General features: G+C 42.1%; 1 protein-coding gene across 1 annotated transcript in view; it reads left to right on the top strand.

The window, feature by feature from the left end:
- Positions 1-24,248, top strand: part of LOC105563821 (hemicentin-2) — a 394,167-nt gene that overhangs the window by 285,510 nt on the left and 84,409 nt on the right. The window contains exon 7 of the mRNA XM_012015754.1: positions 13,516-13,638. Within this exon, the coding sequence (XP_011871144.1) occupies positions 13,516-13,638 (123 nt within the window). The remainder of the gene's footprint in view (positions 1-13,515; positions 13,639-24,248) is intronic.

Raw genomic sequence — 24,248 nt, 5'->3', positions numbered from 1 at the left:
CGATGCACAATAGCTGAACTATCTCGTTAAGGTAAGGTCAATAATGTTTTTACGCTAGACCGGAGCCACCGCGGGTGCAGGAGACCGGGCGTTAGGTCGGGGGACCAGTTCCGGTCCAGTGCGTAAGTTTGACTATGCATCTCGCTCGCGACTCCGTGCACGAGCGAAGGTGCCGCAGCGTGGAAATTTGAAATTCAGATTAATATCACAGAACGCGGAATCGTTAACGCTCGACGTAAAGCCACCCTGGCATTACCATATACACGCTGTCTCACGCATCCGGATGTGTATCCACGACGTCTCGCGGGCCGCGTCGCGCGTATATTATTCGCGTACGGTATTTACTCTCCTCGAGTCGAGTCGGGTCGAGTCGGCTCGCAGAAGCCGCGAGGCTTTCAATGAAACGACGTTGATTCTACCGGAAAGTAGACACCGGCGTCTACGCTCTCAATAGACCTGTGATTCTGAATTGGATACATTATTCCGCTCACCTTTTCAAAACCCCCTTAGGAAAAGGGATGCTCCCAGATTAGTACGAATGAGACTCGTGCACGAGATGCATAATAAAATATGGCTACTTCACGACGAATATTAACAGTAAACTCTTCTGGAGTCTGTGTATATATATATACATAATGTGAAAGAAAGAGAGAAAATCTAGAACAAAGAGCTCGCAGGAACTTAAAAACTAAGCACTTCCAGCTAGAAATAACTTCAGATTTGAAAATCATTTCAGATAACAATAGAAAGAATTACTACTTTTCTGCAACAGTTTTCCTTTTTGTACTTTTCTGTTTCCTTCCAATTTTCTTTAAACCGTTGAATGTTGATATCTCATTCTTTTTCATCTTACACAAAATGCTACTTGATTCTTCACTGTTTTATTTGTTTAATCATAATTTGTGTTACATCTGATTAAGACTAGGAAGAATATTTCATGTCGTAATGTTTCAAACATATTTAATTGAGTAAAGGTAGTCTGGAAGTACGTCACGGGGAAAGAAAATTACGCAAGTCATATTATATCACTTAATATAGTAGAAGCAACTATAATTTGATTAAAGTTGGACTCTTCTTACATCTAGAACAGTGAGTTTTTATGCGTTGATAAGAAAGACATTAGAGGGATTACTGGATGGTCCTCCTGCAACATTATCTTATCTGTAATTGAGCACGTCCATGAGCCAGGCATCTGTTTTCTGTCCGTCACTTCGCTCTTTTTCTGATTAAGACTTTAATTCTTTCACAGTTAATTACAATGTAAATTTGTACATCTGTTATGTAAGAAATTCCATTATTCTTAAAAGCTTCTAGCGAAATAATATATTATTTAATAAAAGATCGTGCGAAAAACTATATATTCTTCCGCGTTAAAATAATAATATATCTTTATATCACAAACGAAAAAAGAATTCAAAATTTTACTAATTTTTGGCATACTTGACGACAATATTTGCTTGATACAAGAATTCTACAATAAATATATACAAAATGAGACCAGCGTATTCTAGGGTCAACTTATAATAACAATATCAATTTGAACTATGAATAATAGCCTAGAAATAAAGATTGCTTCTAATAAACGCAAGTCCAGAAATCCAAGTCTAGAAGAAGAGAAAAAGAGCAGCAGGGTTTTTCGAGAGAGGTCGCTGCCAAACATCTGTCAGATTGTCAGTAAAGCTACGGTGTTGATACGATGCTAGAATTCGATCCAAAATCTCAGTCTAAACAATGTGTAGCTAATAATAAAATAGCTGCTTTTTCGTAAAAGTTGCAAATTGATTGGCTATAAATTTCTCGGACCAAATTCTAGCATTGTGAACACGAAGTCTGCGGTGACATCTAAAGTAGAACTTGTCTATCTTGACATTTAAAGTAGAACTAACTATCTTATCGACACTGATCGAGTTCGCCAGCTGTTTTAGGATCCCCTTAAGATAAAGTCTCGTTTTGCGCAATCGGTCTAATGCTCGCACGGGCTGAACGGCTGGAAGGCTGACGATTCGAATGATCTGTAACGCAAACTACTTCCCAACGGGCCGTTTCCTCCACCGACATCGTCATTATTTACAGACGCCGTCATTTACACTACCGACGTCGTGTTTAAGCGCCAAATGTCCGCATTCCGCAGGTCCGCGCACCGACGCTGGCTAACGTCAACGAGTTTACGCCGGGCCGCTTTGCCGCGGTCTGCCTAAGTCCCGGATTACGCGTTGCCCGCGGCAGCAGCATGAAAATGTTGAACGCAAAATGAGACAGGTCGCGCCCAGGTTCTAAAGCACAATTGCGTCTGGGCCTGTGCCATAACGTTCTGCTTTTGTGCCGGGATCAACTGGCCGCCAGTTTGCAGGAATCCCCCTCCGCTCACCAGACGGAAGTTTGAAATTGTTGAAGAATCTTGCGCTCTCGTTTGTGGACGGCGCCCTAAACTGCGGCTTGGCGAGCGTATAAGCTCCCGACTGAAATTGAAGCCAATGCATACTCAATAAATTCCAGTTCTAATGCGACGATTAGCATAAAATATTCTTCTTTACACGTGCGACGTAAAAGATTGAACAACAAAATTATTAGCGAACGCAATTAAATGAAGGAAAGTCCCCTATTATGAGACAAGTTCCTAAAATGAGATAGCAGGGGTTCCCTATTAAATTAACAAGCATCATCTGTTGGTTCCACCATGAATTTATTGCTCTTGAAGTGGAATCTGTTTAGTGGAAAATTCATCGTTAGATCGCGTAATCGTCGCGCAGAAATATTTCCGGTTGAATTTGGACGTTGAAAACCCACTGTCTAGCATTAGAAGCCTATCTCATAATAGGGGACTTCTACTTTCATTCAATGTCTTGACGAGATTAGCACGTTAATATCGCCGGCTGCACCTCCACGCGGGCGCACTTGTGTAAAACCGACCTCGCAAATGAAATCCCTTCGTCACGCGAATTCAAACTTATTTTCGTACGACCGAAAACCACCCCTTCCTCGCGGTCGAAGTTAATCTCCAGCGAAGTGTGACGTATAATGTGCCATCCCGGTCTTTTCTCGCGTGTATCCCGTTGCCGGGCCGCATTAATATCACTGTTAACGTCTACATGCGGACAGCTCTCCGCGCGACTGTTTCTCCGACTCTGCCCCTTTGCTCTACCCCGCTTTCTCGTTTTTTCTTCTTTCGCGCGAGCTACCGCGAGAGTTTCCGTTGCCGTTTCTCACTTTTTCAGCTCCCGCGGTGAACCGTCTCGTCTCACCTTCCTTCGCGTCGCTCACCCAACCACCGCCGTCGCGTATAATCCCCAGGGCTGGCCGAGGACGAGAGATTTCTACGTACATGCATATGTGCGAAATGAACGTCGGCTGTCGTTGTGGACGACACTTCATTAAAGCGACGGGCTGACGATTTTCCTTCTGTCCGGCCGTCACGCCAGGGCAGACGCGTTCCCTCCGTCCGTGAATTAAAACGACATACACCACGTCGTTAGAGAGTCTTTTATCGCAGATTTATCCCACGAAGTGGTAAAATCGCCACGCGGAAATGGAGGTAGGGTCGGTCGGTCGGTTCCGCGTCATCTCGAACGACGGTGCGTGCCTCGCTTGAAGACGCTAAATTATCGATAATATTATACCGCAAACATGCGACGGGACGCGGTGATTGCGTCCACGTCGGTTTATTAAGGGACCCGTTTTCTAATCGGCGAAAAAAGAAATGAAAAAAAATAATAACACATTGTGTGGCGGACAACTTGTTCGCAAGGGCGTGTTGCGCAGTCTCGGAGAACGCGGGAAAATCGATATCGCTGCGATATCATGCGGAAGAGCTGCGATTATTTTAATATCAATTTAGATAATGGCTTTCGAATATTTACGGAAAATCAAATTATTCTCATCAGGGTGAGAGCCATAATTTCTACACGGCTAATTCGATTTACAGCTGCAGATCGCGAGTCCGAATGGTACCAATTACCGTGAAAAGGGCGGCATAATTACGTTTCTTATGTAACAAAATATATCAGAAGTAACCGGATTATTCGTATATTACCGGTAACAATCTTCGTAAAACCACTGTCGCGATTGCTTATTATTTATGAGAAGAAGGTATTGCCCCTTGCACACACCTTCGCACCGGTCGATTCGATTATACGAAAATGAAATTCCGACGAAAGCAGTAAACAGCGCGCGCGCGCGGTTATTCAATTGCCGTGGACCGAGCCGTCTAGTTTCCGCTCTATTTCTTATATCGCAAGAACTGACGGGGCCGCTTCCCGCTCGGACGGCTTCGTGGGCGCCTCACGTCGACGTCTAAAGTGGTGTATTCCCCGCTGAGGATATGGAGGATACAGGATATCTTATACTCCAGGGAACGCGGAGAATGTACCCTCCACGTTCCCGAGTATATTCTGTAGAGACTACACCACTGTAACACCAGATTCTAGTTACGTATAATTATACAGCGTATGCGATATACACTTGCTACGTCTACAACAACAAGACTTGATATAAGGAGTTATGACAAAGACCGGGAGAACATTGTTACGCGATTACGTATACCTGTATTGAAATGCAGAGGTTGACAGCGCAAGGGGTCGAGCTTTCGCGCTTTGGGAAAAATCATTGCCGCAGAGACATTGTCATAACAAATGATAACTCAACGATTTCTTCGCAGCTCTTTCATTCCTACGTTTTATTATTTTATGACATAGCGTTATAACATCACTAGATATTCACCTCTGCGAGATATAATATAACTTGTTTCAAGTAAGTCCAAGCAAGTTTCCGAAAGCTAATAACTATTGTATTCGAGAGAGAGAGAGAGGGGGGGGGGAGGGAGGAGAACGGCATTAGAGGGAAGTAGTTTGCGAGTGCTTAATCGAAGTTCGACAACGGGTCGAATAAATTTGGTTCGTACGTAGCCTCGAGCAGCAATGCGAATACCTTTGATATCGACATAATCGCTGTTCGAAGTTGAAGTCTTCATAACCCCCTGGGGTCTCCTCAAAGGAGCACCGCTTGCAAGATGAAAAATTCTCATAAAACTTCATAAATATTTCAAGGATTCGCATAAGCGGGCAATTAGGCTGAATTAGGGATCCCCGGAGTAATATTGCCTTTTCAAACCGGCGCCTTTGGGTCTCAAGAAGGCTGATGGTGTTTCCCGATAGTATTACACCTTCGGTCCTGCGACAATGATACTTTTTTCCCTCTCGTTTATTTGTTTTTTTTCCCCGTTATTTCGCACATAAATGGCATGGCAAAGTGGAAATATATAATACGTTCAATAATACGAAAAACGCAAAACTTCGATTCTATTTTCCTTTTGAACACATGCTTTACATTTTTACTCACTTATTTAGCTCATTGATACTAACAACATTAATTTAGCCTTAGAAGCTTTGCTTTAATACAATGAAAACGAAAACAGCACTTTTATCGTATCAATTAAGGAGATGCTGGAGTGATTCTGCACTTTCGGCACCTTTTGCTCCTAGAACTGTCAATTCGTGAAAACATTTGTGTAATATACAAATTATGTGGCTTTTGTGTACACACCGACCGTGTCCCACTATTCAGATTAAGTGAAAGAACAGCATGGTATCATTGAAATTAAGTTTAGAAGCTTAACAAGAAGTCTATTCACTCGAATAAGTTATAGATCACCTAACCTATAACTTATTCGAGTGAATAGATTTTTTGTTAGGCTTCTAGACATGACATATTTTTCTTTTGGTCGAACAGCAGTTTTGCCCTTTCGAAAATAAAAAATAATATGCCGAAAGTGATGCTTATTTTTATCCATCTTTATAAATTTTCGCGACTCACAAACGTCAGTCGACAACAACAAATTTGACAGTGAAGTTTCCGTTCAATTGCTACTTTGAAATGTTTAATACGTCAAATAAGTGTGAAGTTGACAGTAGATCGAATTCGTATATAAAGTGCGCGAATGTTTAAAAACGGGACGAACTTATGCATCAACCCAATATTATCGAAACGTATGTTTTTACCTCTTCCAACAGAATTACGTCCGTTTATTTTTTAATTCTTCACTTTTTCCGTACGCACGTATTTCATTATGCATTTCTATGTATCATCATTGCCTTATTCATTTTAATAGGATCGAGATCCTGCCATTAACCCTATTGTTTTTACCTGTCCTAACACTAACACACCAGCATACATTGTATTCACAAGCAAAGTATGCAACTCTAAGCGACACTGTGTTTCAACCGAAATCCGATTTGCATCGCGACTCCGCCCGATGAATGCGTTGTTCGCAGACACAGATTGCATATCCTCCCGATTACAAAAGTGCACGCGAGCCGACTAGCTTCAATTCACGCGCGCCCGGTGCTTTGTAGGCGCGTCTGGCTCGAATAACACGGCCACGAGCGAGGCCCCATGCGAAATTGCACCGGTATGTCGGCCGCGTGCGGCTCCACTGACGCGCCGACTGATCCGAAAATAACTTGCGGATTTGCGAAATGGCACGGTGCCGGAGAGTATCGTGATAATATCGTCGCGATATAGTTATGGCGGTTCAACCGTGCCTCGAAACCCCCGCGGCGATAAAGCAGTTGCGCCCAGACGAGCGTCGCGCATTAAACGTACGTCTGGGATCGCGGAGGGGTCCCACGATGAAAATTCTACCGCGCTTGTTTCGAATCCCTCTAATGTGCTTACACACGCGATCAAGTGTTTCCATTATTCCGCGCCCGCAATTTGCATCGCGCTTATCGGACGCGTGTACCGCCATTCGTTTACACAGTCCACGTATAGCTAGCCAAGGTCCGCGTTAAGGCCGAATCAGACTAGCAATTGCCGACTCGGATCAGGTTGGGATTTGCGGTTGACGATTGTCCTCTGGCCAATGAGAGTCGATTAAACGCTGACTGCTTTTTGCCCTCATTGGCTAGAAGACAATCGCCGGACGTCGAATGTCATGACGATAAAGGCTGAATCGGACTAGCAACTGTCGACGCGGATTGGATTGGGATTGGCGATTGGCGATTGTCCTCTAGCCAATGAGAGTCTATTAATCGCTGACTGCTTTGCTCTCATTGGCTGGAAGACAATCACCATCAGTTGTCGGTCCCAGTCCGGTCTGCGTCGACAGTTGTTAGTCCGATTCGATCTTCATCGCCGTGACATTCGACGTCTTGTTGACTTTTCGCATTACCCTCGCAATTGTTAACGTTATCGTTCGTCTCGGGCTTTACGTCCGCAATCAGTTTTCTCATCAGCAATCGCGTGCCGTTTTTCGGCTCACCGTGACATTTTTAAGTGACACATCTGCCGATAATCTCCAAGTGCAATCTGGCATGCAGTGTCGTATACGGTGCATCAACTAGATTAATAGCGGCTTAATAACGGCAGCTCTACTTGGTACTTGGTAATTATGTAGCAACACGAGAATGCTTAGGTAGGTAACAAGGACTAGTATGGCTCTCGCGCGGTAATTCCTTGGAGAATAACTGCCAGCTTAAGAGCGCGGAAGCTGCGTGAACTTGAGATTACGATTCGGCACAGAAGCGAAGTCGTTAGAGTTTACAGGATCAGGCGCCCAAGTTTCTCTTATCGCCTCTTATATTCCCTTTTGCAGGGAGCAACGGAACGGCGAAGGGTTATTTTACTTCGGATCTGCTTCAATTTGTGTAATGCGCGCGAATTGCCTAAAATATTTCGATCTTTAATTATTGAATATCGTTTCGAGAAGTCGTCCAATGTAAATTTAGCATATTGCATCATTCGTTTTTATTTCACACTTATAATTAAGGTTGTAAAAAATTAAATTTTTAATTGTAACTGCATATCCTATCTTCATGTTTGTATTAGTAGAGGAAAGTCTCCTATTATGAGATAAACTCCTAATGAGAGAGCGAAGTTTCTGCTGAATTAATAGACGTCATCTGTTGGTTCCACCATGAATTTATTGCCCTTGGGAGTGAAATCTGTTTCGTGGAAAATTGATCGTTAGATCATGTAATCGTTGCGAAAAAAGATTTGTGATTGAATTTGGACGTTGAAAACCTACTGTCTCATATTAGAATCCTATCTCATAATAGAGAACTTTTTTCTATTTATACGCGAATCACCGATGGCATTTTTCGTGGCATTCTTCGGTTCTTATCCTTCGCAGCTTGTTTGTCGAACGTTTATCTTCTCCTTTCAGACTATGTTTAATAAAGTCACGCGGCATACGTGCCACGGTTGAATGGGAAAACCGCGCGACGCGGCGTTATTCAATGTCTGCCTCTTTGGCTGCCGACCCTTTGTGTACCCGACACGTTACGAGGGCTTAATTTTCGCACGTGGTGCGCGTCGCCCGTTGACCCAATAAAGCCGGACTTAAACTTTAACGGCTGCCATCGTAAACCGCGGTCGTTTCGATGTGCATAAACTGCTGCATGCCGGCCATGGTTTAGCATGGCGGCTGATACAGACGAAATGCAGGCTCGACAGGAATCCGACTATTGTCCTCGTTTCGTCATCCGGATAATCGTGTTGAATTACGACAAACCACGTAGGACCACCGCGAGGAACAATTCCGGCCGTCGAGCTACCAATTGTAAGAATTCCCCAAAATTGGAAGTCAAGGTAACCAAAGCCAACGGCACATGATACTATTTTTCCAACCGGATTGCTCGCGAGAGCCAATCAGGATTCAGCCTTAAATCACCTGGCCGAAAACTCTACATCCTTATTGGCTCTTGCAAGAAATCCAGTAGGAAAAATAGTATAATGCGTACCGTTGGCTTAGCAGATCTCAGAAGATCTGAGATATGTATTGTAATTCATTATTGTACGGTTATCGCGCTCGGAGCCAATTTGTTTGAGGGGGCAAAGGAATGTCAAACGCGCGTCCGTTTCCCAGCACGGGCTATGTGTAAAACGACGCTGCAGAGAGCTGTTCGAGGCAGATGACACCGTGACGCAATTTTTGTATGCTCGCGGTGGTAGGTGTCGTGCGGCATTCACACTACACGCGATCCCTGCCATTTCGTCGTTTTGCAAATATAAACAACGAACATTATCGCGTCGCAGCGAGAGCTATTCGGTGGTTTGTCGCCTCAATAACGGCGCAGTTATACCGATGATGGTTGTTTAATGATTTGCAATCGGCCGACACCGCGCCGAATCACGCTTCTTTCTCTCTCCCCCCCTTCTCTCTCTCCCCCCCCCCTCGCTCTCGTTCTCGCTTGCTCTCTCTCGCCGTTATACCATCGCGTCCTCGTTTCCGCGATCGCGGCTTTTCGTACTTTCCTTTGGATCGATGTCGGCTCGCTCTTGATTTAAAGCAAATTAACGCTGGCTACGCTGTACTGCGTCGTTTATTTGGATTCGCGTAAAAAAGCAATCTCGACAAACAGAAATGACATACCGAATACAGCAAATAACAACGCACACGTTATACGTTGAATTCGTAAAATTACTTTCACGAATGGCGAAGTTGCGTTTAAAGCCGTATTTGCCATAAAATTTTACCCGAGGTCATTTCAAGTTTTACGCCTCGGAAGTTTATTCAGTTAGAAATCGCACGTACATTCCCGGAGATTTGCTGAAATCCGCACCGTCAATCGTCATTAAATCGCGCGCAAGAACAATATCGATTCTATGTACATATAACAAATTTCAGCCGTTTAATAATGTCACCATACATTTGTGCGTTCTACCTTTTCTACGTACGCGCATTCACGAAATCCTCTCCCGCAGGTCGTATACAGGTTTGCTTAACGGCCCGTATAAAGTTTACGGGCGTTCCGGCTGAAACAGCGGGAGAAATTTCTTTCGAAGAGATTCATTCTAGGCGAGAGATGGGGATCTCGTGTCGCCTTAAGGGGATGCTGGAGTGATTCTACACTTTTTGCACCTTTTGCACCTAGAGCTGTCAGTTCGTGGGAACATTTCTGTAATATACGAATTATGTGGCTTTCGTGTACAGACCGAAAGTGTCCCACTATTCGGACTAAATCAGAGAACAGCATGTAATCATTGAAATTAAATTTAGAAGCCTAACAAAAATCTATTTACTTAAATAATAAAAATCTATTTGCCTAAATAGATTTCATGACCTGACAGTTTTAGATGCAAAAAGTGCAAAAGGTGCAGAATCTCTCAAGCATCCCTTTAAAGGTCTGCACAGTCCGACCATAATTTGAGCGCTTTCGGGCAGTCGGTTAAACTTGCTAATACTGTCAAATTTAATCAGCCGATATTACTAAAGAATATAAATGAAGAAATATAGGGTACTAAAGAGCGCTACAAATTCGAAAGAGTATACGCTCGAAGATCACGAGCCGCGCGAAGAATGGAGAACAAAGCGAAAGTTGCGATAAAAAGCCCCTGATATTAACAGATTTCTGAAAAAGAGTTTCTCGCGGAATTCTGGTGAAAGGATTTTCTAGCAGCGCGCCCCGCACGTCGTCGATCCTGGAATAAAAGATGAACCGGTAGTTTGCGGGCGCGCTTTAAAGTTCTCATCAAGCGATCGAGGTCTGTGGGACACTTCTGTGTCTCATTGTTCTCTTTGTTTGGTATTTACGCTGTTGCACCGGGACTACAGTGCGGCGTGCCCGGCGGCATCGGCGACTAGGACGGACCGGGGAGGGTAAGGGGAACCAGGAGAACGCGGGGGTGAGGTCGCCGGTGCGCCGGGGAGAGAAGCTTTCATTAAGCTTGCATTGTCCCAGCACCGCGCTATTATAGCCGAGTGAATAACTTGGAGCCATTCTGGTAGTCATGCCGCCCTTGTCCCTCCCGCCCTCCCTCTTTTCTTCCTTCTTCCTGCGTCGCCCCGTCTTCCGTTCTATCTTTTTCTCCACTCTTCCCTTTTTCCATCTCGTACGCCACCCCTTTGCGCTCCGCTTCCGATATTCCGTGCAACCCCCCGCGTGCCGCGATCCTCCTCGTCTCCTCCCTCGCTCGCGCACTTTGACGCATCTCCAATTTATTCCGCGACCTCGGTGGCTGGCTGTCCCGTTAGTCGCGGGCGTGATATTAACGAGCCGAACGGCGATATAACGGTAACGGCAAATCGCTCGAGCGGCGCCGCGGCGGCATCGAGCGACGTGTCCCGCTCTCGCCGGGGCGCCAACGGAGCGCGCGGATGGTTTCCATTCGACGCTGGCGTCGATGATGGGTAGTGAGACCTTTTAACGAATACGACCTCGACGCGCCCGTAAAATCTTGACTGTCCAGTTCGTTAATTACTTGCCACGACCTCGTCGTAACTATACCTCGTTTGTTCGACGACCGTTTTGAAAACCACCCCTTCTCGCCGCTCCTCCCGATCCTTGCCCGCCAACGTTCGTCCCCCACTCGCCCTGTATACACACCGGCAGGATATGCCTGAATCCCGCCCTTCGCTTCCACGTTGATCGTTAATAACACGAAAGGGGGAAGCGCGCAAGGGGCGCGGAAAAAGGGATGATTGCCAGAGGTAACGGGAGGTACGTGTCACCTCTCCGACGATTACATTTGATTTCTAGAGGCACTTGATGCGTTCAATTACTTCCACTCGGGATTTGCTTCTTCATTATAACGAGCATTTCTACAGCCGACGCTCCTCTCGTAGCTCCTCCTCTTACTCTCTTTCTCTCTTCCTGTTTCTACCGCGCTATATCTATTTGGTGATGATGCGAAGTTATGTCGCTGCGCATAATGTCGCTCCGGAGCGGAAAGCTGGTTTGTATTCGGGAAGTCAACTCCGCGCGAAAGCAGGTCACAATGAACTTCTATGGCGAAAATAAGCATCCTACGAGGTTACCTACAAACAAACCATTTAAGCAGATATTTATAATGTGAAAAGTATTTTCACCTTACTGTGAGACGCTGAATAAATTTGAGAGAGCATTCTGCTGATCTGGAAATTTAATTTATAGGGAGGACGATATCTATACACAGCCACATTTGGAACAAAAATCGGTGCAACAATGTTGCCGAAGTATGTCATCATTATCTTTATATTCATAGCAGACAGCACAGCAGTATTTAAGGGGAAGATACAATATTAAAGTCTCAAAAATAGGTGCCTTAAACATTTTTGTAAATATGCAAATACAAACCAAAATGATGCTTTTTTTTAAATAAAGCTTGATTTGTCAAATATTTTAGTAAGACTAGAAAACAGCACATCTCAACTAGCGTTGTATGAAATACACGGGAGACTGGTTGACAGAATTCCGGCTACAATTGTTATCCAAAATAAATAAACGACAGTGTTTATTAAATTACAGACTAGTGGCCATTGTCCATTGAGCCAGATTTTTGAAAAATTGATTTTTCGAGTTTTGCGACAAGTTTGAACTAAAACTGAAAAATTTCACGTAAAAATTGGAACTGTTTTTAATTGTAAGACAAACGAATACAGTTATCAAAAAAATGCCCAGATGGACGATAGAAGATTTAACTACGAGTAGAGTGCGCTTTGGTTGATGTAGATCGGCTGATTTTTGAATGCTAGAGGCTGTCAACCAGGTCAGGAAGCACTGTTTCAAGAAAAATGCGTTTAAAGTTTGAAATAATGCTGCACAGCGCTCATGCAAAAAAATTCTAACGCCGTAAATATTAAGAATTCTGACAAGAGGCTTAAAAATATAATTTTTTATACTTCAAACTTCAGTTTCAAAAAATTAAAATAATGCATTGTAATAGTGTAATTTTAATATGATTGTCATATTTTAATATGGCATAAAAGTGCGATATAAGAAATGTTTCATTTTTCCTTATTATTCCCCGATTGAATTTATTAAGATCTTAATCAACGTCTGGTCTCTCTTTAAGCACAAGTATAAAATTCATTTTTTACTTTCAACTCTCGGAAAGCAACGTGATCGAAAGTGATAAAGATGGAAGTCCACTGAGAGACTCTTTCTATTCGCTATTGTGAATTGTATCCTTGGTAATCTATCTTCTTAGAGTCTACTATTTTTATTCGTAAATTGGATATTTTCCTGCACGTAGGATTCAATCTGCAGTAGCCGATAGATCCGTACGTAGAATCTCTCTCTCTCTCTCTCGTACAAAGAATGACTTTCGAATGCGTAGAAATCAGATTACACTGACCAATACGTTTCAAGATTACCGGAAATCTTATTCGGAAATTGCCAAGTACCGAGCTTACGGACTCGCTATTGTCCGCTAAATAAGATTTCAATTCGCAATTGCCATGACCGTCTGAATTACTTATTAAACGACTGTGTATTTATTTTGAATTTCATTATAGAATTCATTTGGATGAATATTACGCGAAAGTAGAGCGAGTGGAAAACGGGAGACGTCTTGTATTTCGTACAATTCAGACATCATCCGCGATATCGCATTTCTCTCGAAGATATTTGGAGAGATTCTGTTTAAAAATAGAACACCGAGGGCGGAGTTAAATTATATCTTGTATTATTTTAACTCGATCCGCTTGCAACAATAGCCCGGTAATATCTTCGATTTTTCTTTCTCGGTTTTTCGGATGTTTCTCTGCGATATCACATCAACGTCGTGGCATTGACACTAATTGCTTAATACCTGTTTCAGATACTCCATCGTTCGCGATAACGCGTTTACCTGGTTTTGGAATTCCGATCGTCGAGGGGATGTCTGTCAGCCTGAAATGCGAGGTAGACAGCAATCCAGCCAGTACTCCAATTTGGCAGCGCGGTAAGTGGCGAGCGAAAAAAAAGGAATGGAATTCGCGCGCGTTTAGCCCCGGTTTCTCGACCGGGCGCCCGGAAGGACATCTAACTTATTAATTTTATCAATTTTAGATTCGCTTCGCGCAAAACAATCCTGTTTAAAAATATAACGTTTTTTACACTTCAATTTTTCAATTTTTAAAATCGTGTATAATGCAACATAGAAGGAAGCGCATGCTTCATAGCTAATATAAATTAATAAATCAATCGTGTCGTTAATACCTTAATTTTTACTATCAATGCCACTCGTTTCGAGCTCAAAACAGATAGTTATAATAAACGTATTATATATCACGTTACATTTTATCTTTCATTTAAACTCCACCATTTGAATGGCGTGGAGATTAACTCTTCTCAGCGGTAACGTTATCCGTATTTTCCACGGCCGGTAAATTTTTGGCGATTTAAATACGTCCGGTAATGAGATTTTTAACGAGTTACCGCCGCTACAAACAGGCTCTTACCCGAAGCGAATTTCAACATAGTAATTTACATCGTTCGTAAACATACGCGGTTTAGCAAAGCGCAAACTATTGATTAATTCCGAATAAATTTTACCTTGATAAAATATGAAGATTGCCGACTTTTATGAATCTTCCAAAACCCCATAACGCATGTCATATATGAATTATGAGAGATATTTTCAGATAAACATTCTTTCCGATCCCGAGCAAATTTTATTTCAATAAAATAAAATTCCGAGCAGATTCTTTAAAAGTGACCGCGATAAAGTTGCGAAATAATGCACGGCAATCTATTATAAGATCTTTAACGAGAAAAAGATCAATTAGAAACTAATCGAAAAGAAAATTCTTATTAACTGAAAGCGGCAGCAGCAGCGGAAGGTTGAAAGGAAATGAAATACTATTCAATCCTTATTCTTTCTAATGTTACTTCGAAACTTGAAAAGGGCACTTTGAACGTGTCCCGTGTGTGTGTACACACATATTTGCAGGCAGTGTTTTGGCAGACGGCGAGTTGCGAAGCGCACGTGCATTATTTCGCGCAACTCCCCATTCCCTGCAGTTCCCTGCAGCTAGGAAACGCGTCACGTTGTAGGTAGACACGTTAGCGCGGGCACGTGTAACGGCAACGTGAGCATAATTTAATCACTGTAAACAGGCACTTGGATGGGGTGGAATCTGATGCACATGACCCTCGGCGTAATATCGGCCTCGTAATAACTCTAAAGGAGATGTAACTTATCTGTAAACGCATGCGTCAATGTACCGATAAGCGTAACACGACTGTAATCGAATTATCGAGTCGTCCTCCCGCGTTGGCCCTTTTCTGAACAGGACGCTCTCTTACCGACAAACGCGGCCGATATGACGCGCGTGACAACTAAAGGCCTTTGCACGTAAAAAAGCATTAACCGTAACCGTAATTTTAGTCCATAACCTACGGACCCTACGTAATTTTAGTCCGTAACCTTAGGAATTTTACTTGGGTTGCGCCATCTGTCTGTACGTGTTGAAAACTACGATTACGGACTAAAATTGCGGTTACGGTTAACGCTTTTTTACGTGCAAAGGCCTTAAAGGACCTCAGCAGAATGACTGATTTCAAGTCCCAAGGCAATGTTTTATATCTTAAAAGGGGATCCGATTTGCACTATTATTTCTTATTAAACTTATAAACTTAGTTTCAGTGATACCATGTTGTTCTCTGATTTAGTCGGAATAGCATGCTGTTTTCGATACGTTTACGTACACGTAAGCCATATAATTTGTACGTTACACAAATGTTTCCACAAAACTGACAGTTTTAGGTGTACAAGGTGTAAAAGTGCAAATCGGATCCAGCATTAAGTACGGGTCCACCTTAAGTTTTAAGTCTTTGGCCTGGTCTGCAATGAGTTGCTAGTCGTTAGTCAGAAGCAGGAACTATATGTTGATCCTTTTCTTTTCTGGGTGGAGGAAAAAAGACCGACATATAGTTCTGACTTCTGACTAATGACTAACAAAATGGCTCAGGCCCTAAGACTAATATTACATTTGTCGTACGACAAATTTTTTAAGCGTGTTGATTGGCTGCAAGATAGTAAAATTCTCGAGTACCTCGAGAAATTTTCTATTCAGCAGCCAATCGACTTAAAAAATTGATCGCACGACAAATGTAATATTAGGCTAATAATGGGATTAGAAAAACGAATTGCTCGATTAAATTGGTGTTATTGCGGGGAGAGTTCGGTTTTCCTCATGTAAAATGAATGAGCCAACGATGCAATTGCGGTATTGAAATTGAAAGATTAATTGTGTAGATAATAGAGAACGTGAGCTGACGATTATATGCGAATTACCAGTTATGTACATATTATAATATTATAATTATCGCGCGGCGCGCAAATAACGCGTTTCGAAATAATAACATTGTAAGCGGTATTCTTAACGTGCTTTGCAAAATGCACCCTCTACAGAGCCGGGGAGAGACTTTCCGCCATTTCCACGCGAAATCCGCGCTGTAACGTAACAATCGCGCACTCATTCCTCGAGAGAAGTCGTAATTCTCGCGTAATTAAACCATTACCAGCGATATGCTTAGGTGAGTCAAACGCATGTCGCCGCTCGCGGCATAATAACGTCGTCCTTAGCGCGGCGGTTTGAGGAAGACGAGAGGAGGTTCCGAAGTTCTGCATTCACGCGATTTCCGTCAACCTTCCGTCGTCTCAGCGTCTCACCTCCCCGAAATCTCGGGGATCTCGCGGCTCGAGAGTCGGGGGCGGGAGGGTAAGGTGGTACATCCCATAATCACATTATTACGTACCGCAACGGGCGCGACAAGTCTACCACACAGACGCCGGCAGAAATCGGGACAATGGACAGCCCCCTCCCCCCCCCCCCACCGTCGTCGGTCCCTTTCATCCCGGCAATTCTCGCCGGCGCGCTTTCATTCGGCTCCGATAGACAGGTGTACGCGCTCGATATTATCCCCGTCTCGATGCACCACTACGCGCTGCAGCCGCGCCTACTTCCGCATTGTAAATTTTGGTGCCGGCGTTAAAGGGGGATTCGGCGGCTGCGGCGCCGTGCCGTGCCGTGAGCGAGCAACGTCGAGGAAGCTGTTACGCGACGCGTGATATCGGAACAGCACGTTGCTCCGTCTAATCTGCCCTATTGGCCGGCACTTGCGCGAGAGACGGAGATAAGGCAACGCGGGGGCGATCACGTCAGGTGCAACGTGACTGCCTCGCAACGTCCCAAAATCAAAACACGGACATTCAAGGGGGTAACCACCAGTTCAAATGTTGTCCCATCGATTACACGATTTCATCTGATTACAAATAATCTCATCTAATTGCAAATCATTTTCTTACAGTATATGTACGTTTAAACATATTGTTAAACCTCAAAGAGCTGTTAGATTTCCTCAAAATATATTTTCCTTATTTTAGTAAGAAGTATTTGCTTGTAGAGGTAATTTCAGTTAAGATTGTAGTATTCGGTCATGTGTTTCCTTGCTTCCCACTTTTCCCAATAGTCTGAGCGAAAAGTTTGTCAAAAAGTAACACACGCGATAAACGTTATTTTAACTTAAAATTTAGAGTGAACCTTTTGGGACGTATAAAAAATGTTAACGTTAACATTTTATTTTTTACTGTGTAACGTACTATTCGCATTCGTTTAAATGTACATGTGCGGCAGAGGGAAAAGATTATTTACGTGTAGAATAAACGCGTGATTTTTTATCATATAAATTTCACAATGTGAATGATATCGCTGCATTATATTAGAATTAATCAAAATGCGACTTATGGTAACTTGGGCGTTGCGAAAAATAAAACATTTTTGATATTGCAAGGAAACAGTAATACTGAAATATAATTGAGCTTATTTATTTCTTGCAATGATCGCCAGAATTCTTTTCCAATATTCAATAGCGATAATTAATTTAACAAATGGTTTTATAATAAAATGCTTGATAGAGACGAATAATACCGTAACGACAGACGCCACATAGCCTTGCGCTTAAAATGTAAAGCGACCTGAAATTATCGCGATTTGCAGCACAGTGTTTCGAGACTCGCGTTATAATTAATTCGTATTAAAATCGATAAAGAAGAAAACGAACGAGAGGGAGTACTCAGAGTCGCACAGATTCATTACCATTTGGCTGTTCTTTGTCGTGGGAGAACTCACCGGCTGCGGCTGCTTCTATGGCCTGATAAATATTTAAAACTGTCTATAATTCCCTCCTTCCTGTGAGCGGTTCCTGAACGTTTCATCCCGCGCCGTGGCTTTTAATCCCACCGTTATTTCATATTCCAAGCTTAATCTGCCTTATCTTCCCAATCGAGGTGTTCATTGATTGGAATAAGCGATATAAATCCGCGTTCCGTGAAAAGTTATCATCATAGCGAGGTAAAAAAAGAAATAAAATTTTTGTACAGCAAAAAGGTAATCGACATCACTTGAAAATTAACGATGCAAAAAGCACGAACTGTGAAAGAAGAAATTTATACGCATTTTAATTAGTATACAAATTTTTTAAATCAAAGATATCCGATGATGTGTATATTTTACTTAAATTTCAATATGGATCAGCGGTTAATAGCGCAAAGTTAAGCTGCGCGCGGAGACAACAAATAATTACACTTTCTTTCCGTTACCACATATCGTTCACGGCGCTTCACCTTGGTTACCTCTTATTAAGTTAGTGACTTTCATGAGGCAATCTCTCAACTTGATGCCCTCGGCCAGTAATGAGGAGTAAAGCAGTAAAATTTTAATAATCTCGCTGATTTTATACAGTCTTTTAAAAATGCCATTTATAATTCATGAAGGTGCACTCGGTTGATTACGGATAGCGTGATCAAAAAGAAATTTTGTAAACTGTAGCTTTAAGAGCATAGACCTATCGAAACTTTAGCCTCTCTTTAATTTTACCAAATAGACCTTTGCTCAGCAACAATTTGATTGCATACTGCTAACATTGATACAAAAAGCAGTATTGAATAAAGAAGCAGGAGGGAAAGATCAAATCTTTGGCAAAAGAAAGTTCTTTCCAAAGGTGGTAGAGTCTGAAAAGAGGAGTGTCTAGGATACTCCGTGTATACGAATCACTCATGAAAAACACAGCAAAGCAATTTCGACAAAGCACATCGCTTGCTACCGGATATTCGCTTTCGGCTTCGCGTGCGAAAAGCAATATTTAATCCACGTTAGTGTTGGTCTACAACCTTGCTTTAAGTAAACCTTAAGCCGTAAGAAATTAACCAATCACAGAATAAATGCCTGTGATTGGTTAATTTCTCAACGCTTAAAGCTTACAGCTTACTTAAAGTAAGGTTGTAGACCAACGCTTATTGTTTCTCACGAGTCATATAATTTTGCATAATGGACACGCACCGGCATAAATGCTGTCCCTATCCTTGTGAGGTGCACGCACACAACTACAGGGACTCTAGTTGTGTGCGTGCACCTCACAAGGATAGGGACAGCATTTATGCCGGTGCGTGGACATGGACGCGTAAACACTACGTACATTCATGCAATTCGCCAAGAAAGTGCGCTATAAGTAAAGAAAGTTGCGTTTTTAACGGCGCTGCACCATATATATAATAAATATGAAATGAAGTGCATATTTGTACACGTTCGAACTGCGCTTCAAATGCAAGACTCTTTAAAATCAATAAGTTATCCGAACGATTCATTTTGCAAAGCGACAACAGAAGATACGGTTTTTAGTACATACAAAAATACACGCGGCAAAATTTCAGAAAAAAATGTGTTCATTTGCGCGTACTTTAAAGGCGGCCATGCCCAGGTAGCGATGCACGCTTTGCCGAAAACGTTTCGCTATCGTGTACATAGCGAAAATATGGAATCGCATGAAATCCAGGACTATAAATTTCACAATACGCCGTTGTAGTCGCGGTATTAAATTTCAGTTACGTTATATCCATGTCACAGATACGGCTCTCAATACGCATATATATACTGGCAAAAATCTGTTTACCCATTAAATTCCGCATATTCCGTGTTCCGTTATCGCCCGGTCATTAGCATAATTAAATCGCATAAAGCGTCGTGTATTACGAGATGTTGTTGCACGAGCCGGTTCGCCACTAACCAGCCAACTATATTTTTATTAAGCCAAATTGAATCCGCTCGGCGCTCACGAAATCGCGTATCTCCATCCACCGCCGCGATTTCGAAACCTTTTTCGGAATTAAGGCTCCCGCCCGATTTGGATTCTGGAACGGGATTTACGGTGTATACACCGTCGCTCGTGGATCGGTAACGACGTTGCTTTTTAGCCGGTGCGGCGAATAAAAGCTCACCGCAGCATAATTTCCTTTATTCGTCGTCAATCAGCGCGGCTTGAGCCGGGTAAGATAGAGGGAACGGCGCCGGACGAGACGGAGAGAACGAGAGGGATTTCCGCGCGGAGTTCGCCAGGGAGACCACTTTCTTGATTAGACCGTACCGTTTAAGCGGGTGAACCCATTACATTCGTTAAACGTATTCGCTGCGCCGGCGAACTTTTCGCCTAGGCGCATCCCGCCCTGCGCGCCGGGGTATTACGCTACGCGAGTCAGCTTTTGCCATGCACTTCCCCGAGTGAAAATCGGAATCGCGATTTCTTGCTGCGAACGAATCGGACGGGGGGTGTTGATAAATATTTAACAGCGCGCCCAACCTGCGTCCCGGAAGCGCGAGCTGCGTTGCGCGTCGGCTACAATGGGAGAGAGAGGGTTTTTCCGCGCATCATGCCGATCGATGTATTTCGTTCTTTGATCCGCGCGTCCCATGCTTTGGTACGGTTAAGGAGATCCTAAAGCCGCTGGCGAACTCGATCAGTATCGATAAGATAGGGGACGGAATTAGAGACATCAATTATCGACATTTTTAATTCCAAGTTCTAAGTTAAAAGTGGCAAGGGAACACTCCCTCGAAGAGTGCCTTGCAACCCCAAGGGGAGTCAATAAAGATATTAATAATAATAATTCCAAGTTCTACTTTAGACGTCACCTCAGACTTCGTGTTCGCTATGCTAGAATTCGGTCCGAGAAATTTATAGCCAATCAATTTGCAACTTTTACGAAAAAGCAGCAATTTTATTAGCTGCACATTGCTCAGACCGAGATTTTGGATCGAATTCTAGCATCGCCAACACCATGTCTTTACTAACAATCTGACAGATGTTTGGCAACGACCTCTCTCGAAAAAGCCTGCTGCTCTTTTTCTCTTCTTCTAGACTTGGATTTCCAGACTTGCATTTATTAGAAGTAATCTTTTTTTCTAGGCTATTATTCATAGTTCAAATTGCACGATATTGTTATTATAAGTTGACCCTAGAATACGCTGGTCTCATTTTGTATATATTTATTGTAGAATTTTTGTATCAAGCAAATATTGTCGTCAAGTGTACCAAAAAATTAGTAAAATAAATAATTTTTCTCGTTTTTTATGTAAAGTCGACCAGCAAAGCCTAGATTTTGCTGCGTACTTTAACTCCGTAAAAGAGTTTTGCATTTCTGTAAAGCCAATTAAAAAATTACTTCTAACAAAGAATGTCGATAAAATTAACGCAGAGACCTATGTAAACCGCTAAAAATAACATGATTTTCGAGAATTTTTTAAAAGAAATAGCTCAACAGATCTATTTGAATTTTTGATATACTTTATACTGCATTTAAAAAATACAAAAAAATTTTATTTCAAAATCCTTTTATCCCCTGGAGCTGAAGAATCAAATTTTATATAGGGACGGCGTTCATGTTAATAATCGGCGTGCAGCATAGAGCCTTCTGGTATTGTCCTAGATAAAAAATGAAAGAACTTCCCTGTTTCAATAATATTATGCTATGGATAAACCTAAATTCAATTTAAAAAAATGCTAAATTAATAATAATACATGGATTTGGAAGAAAGGTTGTAATTTTTGCGAGAAATTTTCGTTCTTTTCAATGCAATAAAAATTATTTAAATAATTAACATCGTCAAACAAATAGATTTGTCCAGAAGGGAATTCAATTATGTACATGTATGCATAGTTTTTGTGCTGTGTTGCACGTCAATTTGAGAAAAGCGGTTTCGAAAAAACCGTCTTTCCTCCAAGGGAGAAAAGAATTTTGAAATAAAAAAAATTGTTTTTGTATTTTTCTAAATGTAGTATAAAGTATTAAAAAAATTCAAATAGATCGGTTCAGCCATTACGCAAAAATAATCCTCGAAAATCATTTAATTTTTAGCGGTTTACTGAGGTAAACTCTCCCCTTAAAACGCGAGATAATTTCAGGTGGATCCTGTTCTTAAGCAGCGTAAAGCTAAGACTTTATAGACCCGTTGAACCGCGGCGACGCGTGCGGCAACGCGTGCGGCAACGAATCAAAAGATTTCAATTTCAACGCAGGCTGCCGCGGGAAGCTTGCGGCAAGCTTCTGATTGGTCGGCTCGCATTGCCGCACGCGTTACCGCAGCTCGACGCGTCTATGGAGTCTCAGCTTTACTTCGCGTTAAATAGTTTGTCGTTTTTACTAAAGTGCTAATGTAGAACAGTAATAATTTAAATATTAATTGTACCATTTGGCATTAAGCATTAATATAGCATTGCGCGTATAGCGTTAATAATATCGTTCAGTATTAATTATATTTATATCGAAAATGGCTCCCGGCGCTTAGTTTCGACAGGTATTGAGAAATAACCGAAACTAAATTGAACCAGCACGGTTTCGCTTTTATTCGGACATTGTTATTCTTTCTATTAAGTAAAATTCGGTTATAATCAATGCAAAGAATCAGCTCGTACAGATCCGGTAATAGTCTCCGCGAGAGTGGCCGCGCGCGCGCACGCCGAGTGTTCCATCGAAAAAGCAACTGGAGTTTAACGCGGCCGATTAAATCGCTTTTCAACCAACTTTTTTAATCCGCCCTTCCACGTTCGTATTCTGCTCGTTAAGAAACACCTTTTTAATCCCCTTTACGTAGCCTGATCCGCGTATTTACGCAAGACTGCCTTTTCGATCAACTTTATACGATAGGAGTGGAAATTACAATTTCTCTTGAATTAATCAGAAAAGCATGGAGAGGCACTCAAACGAGAAGCTCATTCGCGACGCAGCCCGCCGCTACGATGAAGCACCGCCAGGCTCGCTGGCGTAAATCACAATCGCGTATAACAATTTCGAGATTCGATAGAGATTTCGCGCAGCGCGCTCCATTCACATCTCTCGAGTGAATCACGATCGTCTTTCCGTCTCCGCGTCTTGAGTTATTTATTGTCCGTTAAAACTTTGCGCAAAACTATACTTCCCTTGACGCGCCGACGAAGTCGCGCGATGGAGGTGTCACGAAAATAAAGTGCACGTTTCTACGCTATATTTGATATATTCGAGGAGTCGAAAGACGTGTAAAAATGATTACGTTGAAAAGACGAGAGGATTTATAGCCAAATGTTGTTGCGCTTTCTGTTATTCTTTGTGTCGCGCGGCCAGGAATTTATGGGTTGAACAACACGTTACACGTAACGCTCGTCCTTTTACAATTGTCTGGTTACATTTTATTATCATTGCCGAATTAATATTAGCTCGCTGTGCTGGCTGGAGAAACTTTAATTAACGTTAATAATATAATTTTACTTCAATTAGGAAATTAACCGAGTTATTTGAAACGTTAACTACTTCCTTGCCGCAAATACCGCATTGGTGAGTGTATAAATTGCGCGACGAATTAATTCGCGGGTTCTTTCGGGACATCAATAAGAAGAATGGCGTTATCAATCTAGGATCTGAAAATTCGAAAAATTGGACCGATTGTGTAGTTTCGTTTATCGCGTTATTGAGTTGCACAAAACGCTGAGAACAGCTGCAGCCGTCACTTTCCGCAGCGATCAGCCGCGTACGAGTGATAAGAACTATGATGGACGACCTGTTATTACCAAACGTCAGAAGGCACTGCGATTTCCACAAGAATTATTGCCAAATACTGCTCTACAGTAACGGTTTAGCCGTACGTCTGACGTACCGCGACTTTTTACGCCGCCGAATACTCCTATACACCACAATGGTAGAATTAGACACTTGACGCAGAAATTTCCGCAGAAGTTCCTAACATTTTCCCCTACGCGTTGTTTGTTAATCTTTGATATAAATTCGCGACCAGCAAAATTTTATTAGTAAAGTCCCCTATTATGAGATAGGCTTCTAACACGAGATGGCAGGTTTACAACGTCCAAGTTCAATCACAAATCTTCTTTCGCGACGATTACACGATCTAATAATAACAATGAATTTTCTACTAAACAGATTTCGCTTGAAGAACAATAAATTCACGGTGGAACCAATAGATGATGCTTATTAATTTAACAAAAATTATTAAAGTTAATTATTATTATAGTTGTTTGCATTATATTTTTATTGAATAAGTATTAAAAATTTGTTTCACTAATATTATCGTCTCCTTTATTTCTTTCGGTAAAAACTTATGCTCGATTGTTTGGATATATCATTTTAAAATAATAAAGATCTAGTTTGTATAAATATCCGTTTTAGTTGGCGCAATTTGATATCATTACTTTTGTAGGGACAATAAAAAAATTTTTTCTAACAAAATATATGCAAATAATTAAATT

Source organism: Vollenhovia emeryi, unplaced genomic scaffold, assembly GCF_000949405.1.
Source record: "Vollenhovia emeryi isolate VEMERY1.0 unplaced genomic scaffold, V.emery_V1.0 DF939171.1, whole genome shotgun sequence".
Lineage (NCBI taxonomy): Eukaryota > Metazoa > Arthropoda > Insecta > Hymenoptera > Formicidae > Vollenhovia > Vollenhovia emeryi.
Note: the sequence above shows the minus strand (reverse complement) of the source record. Positions and strands in the feature narration are given on the sequence as shown.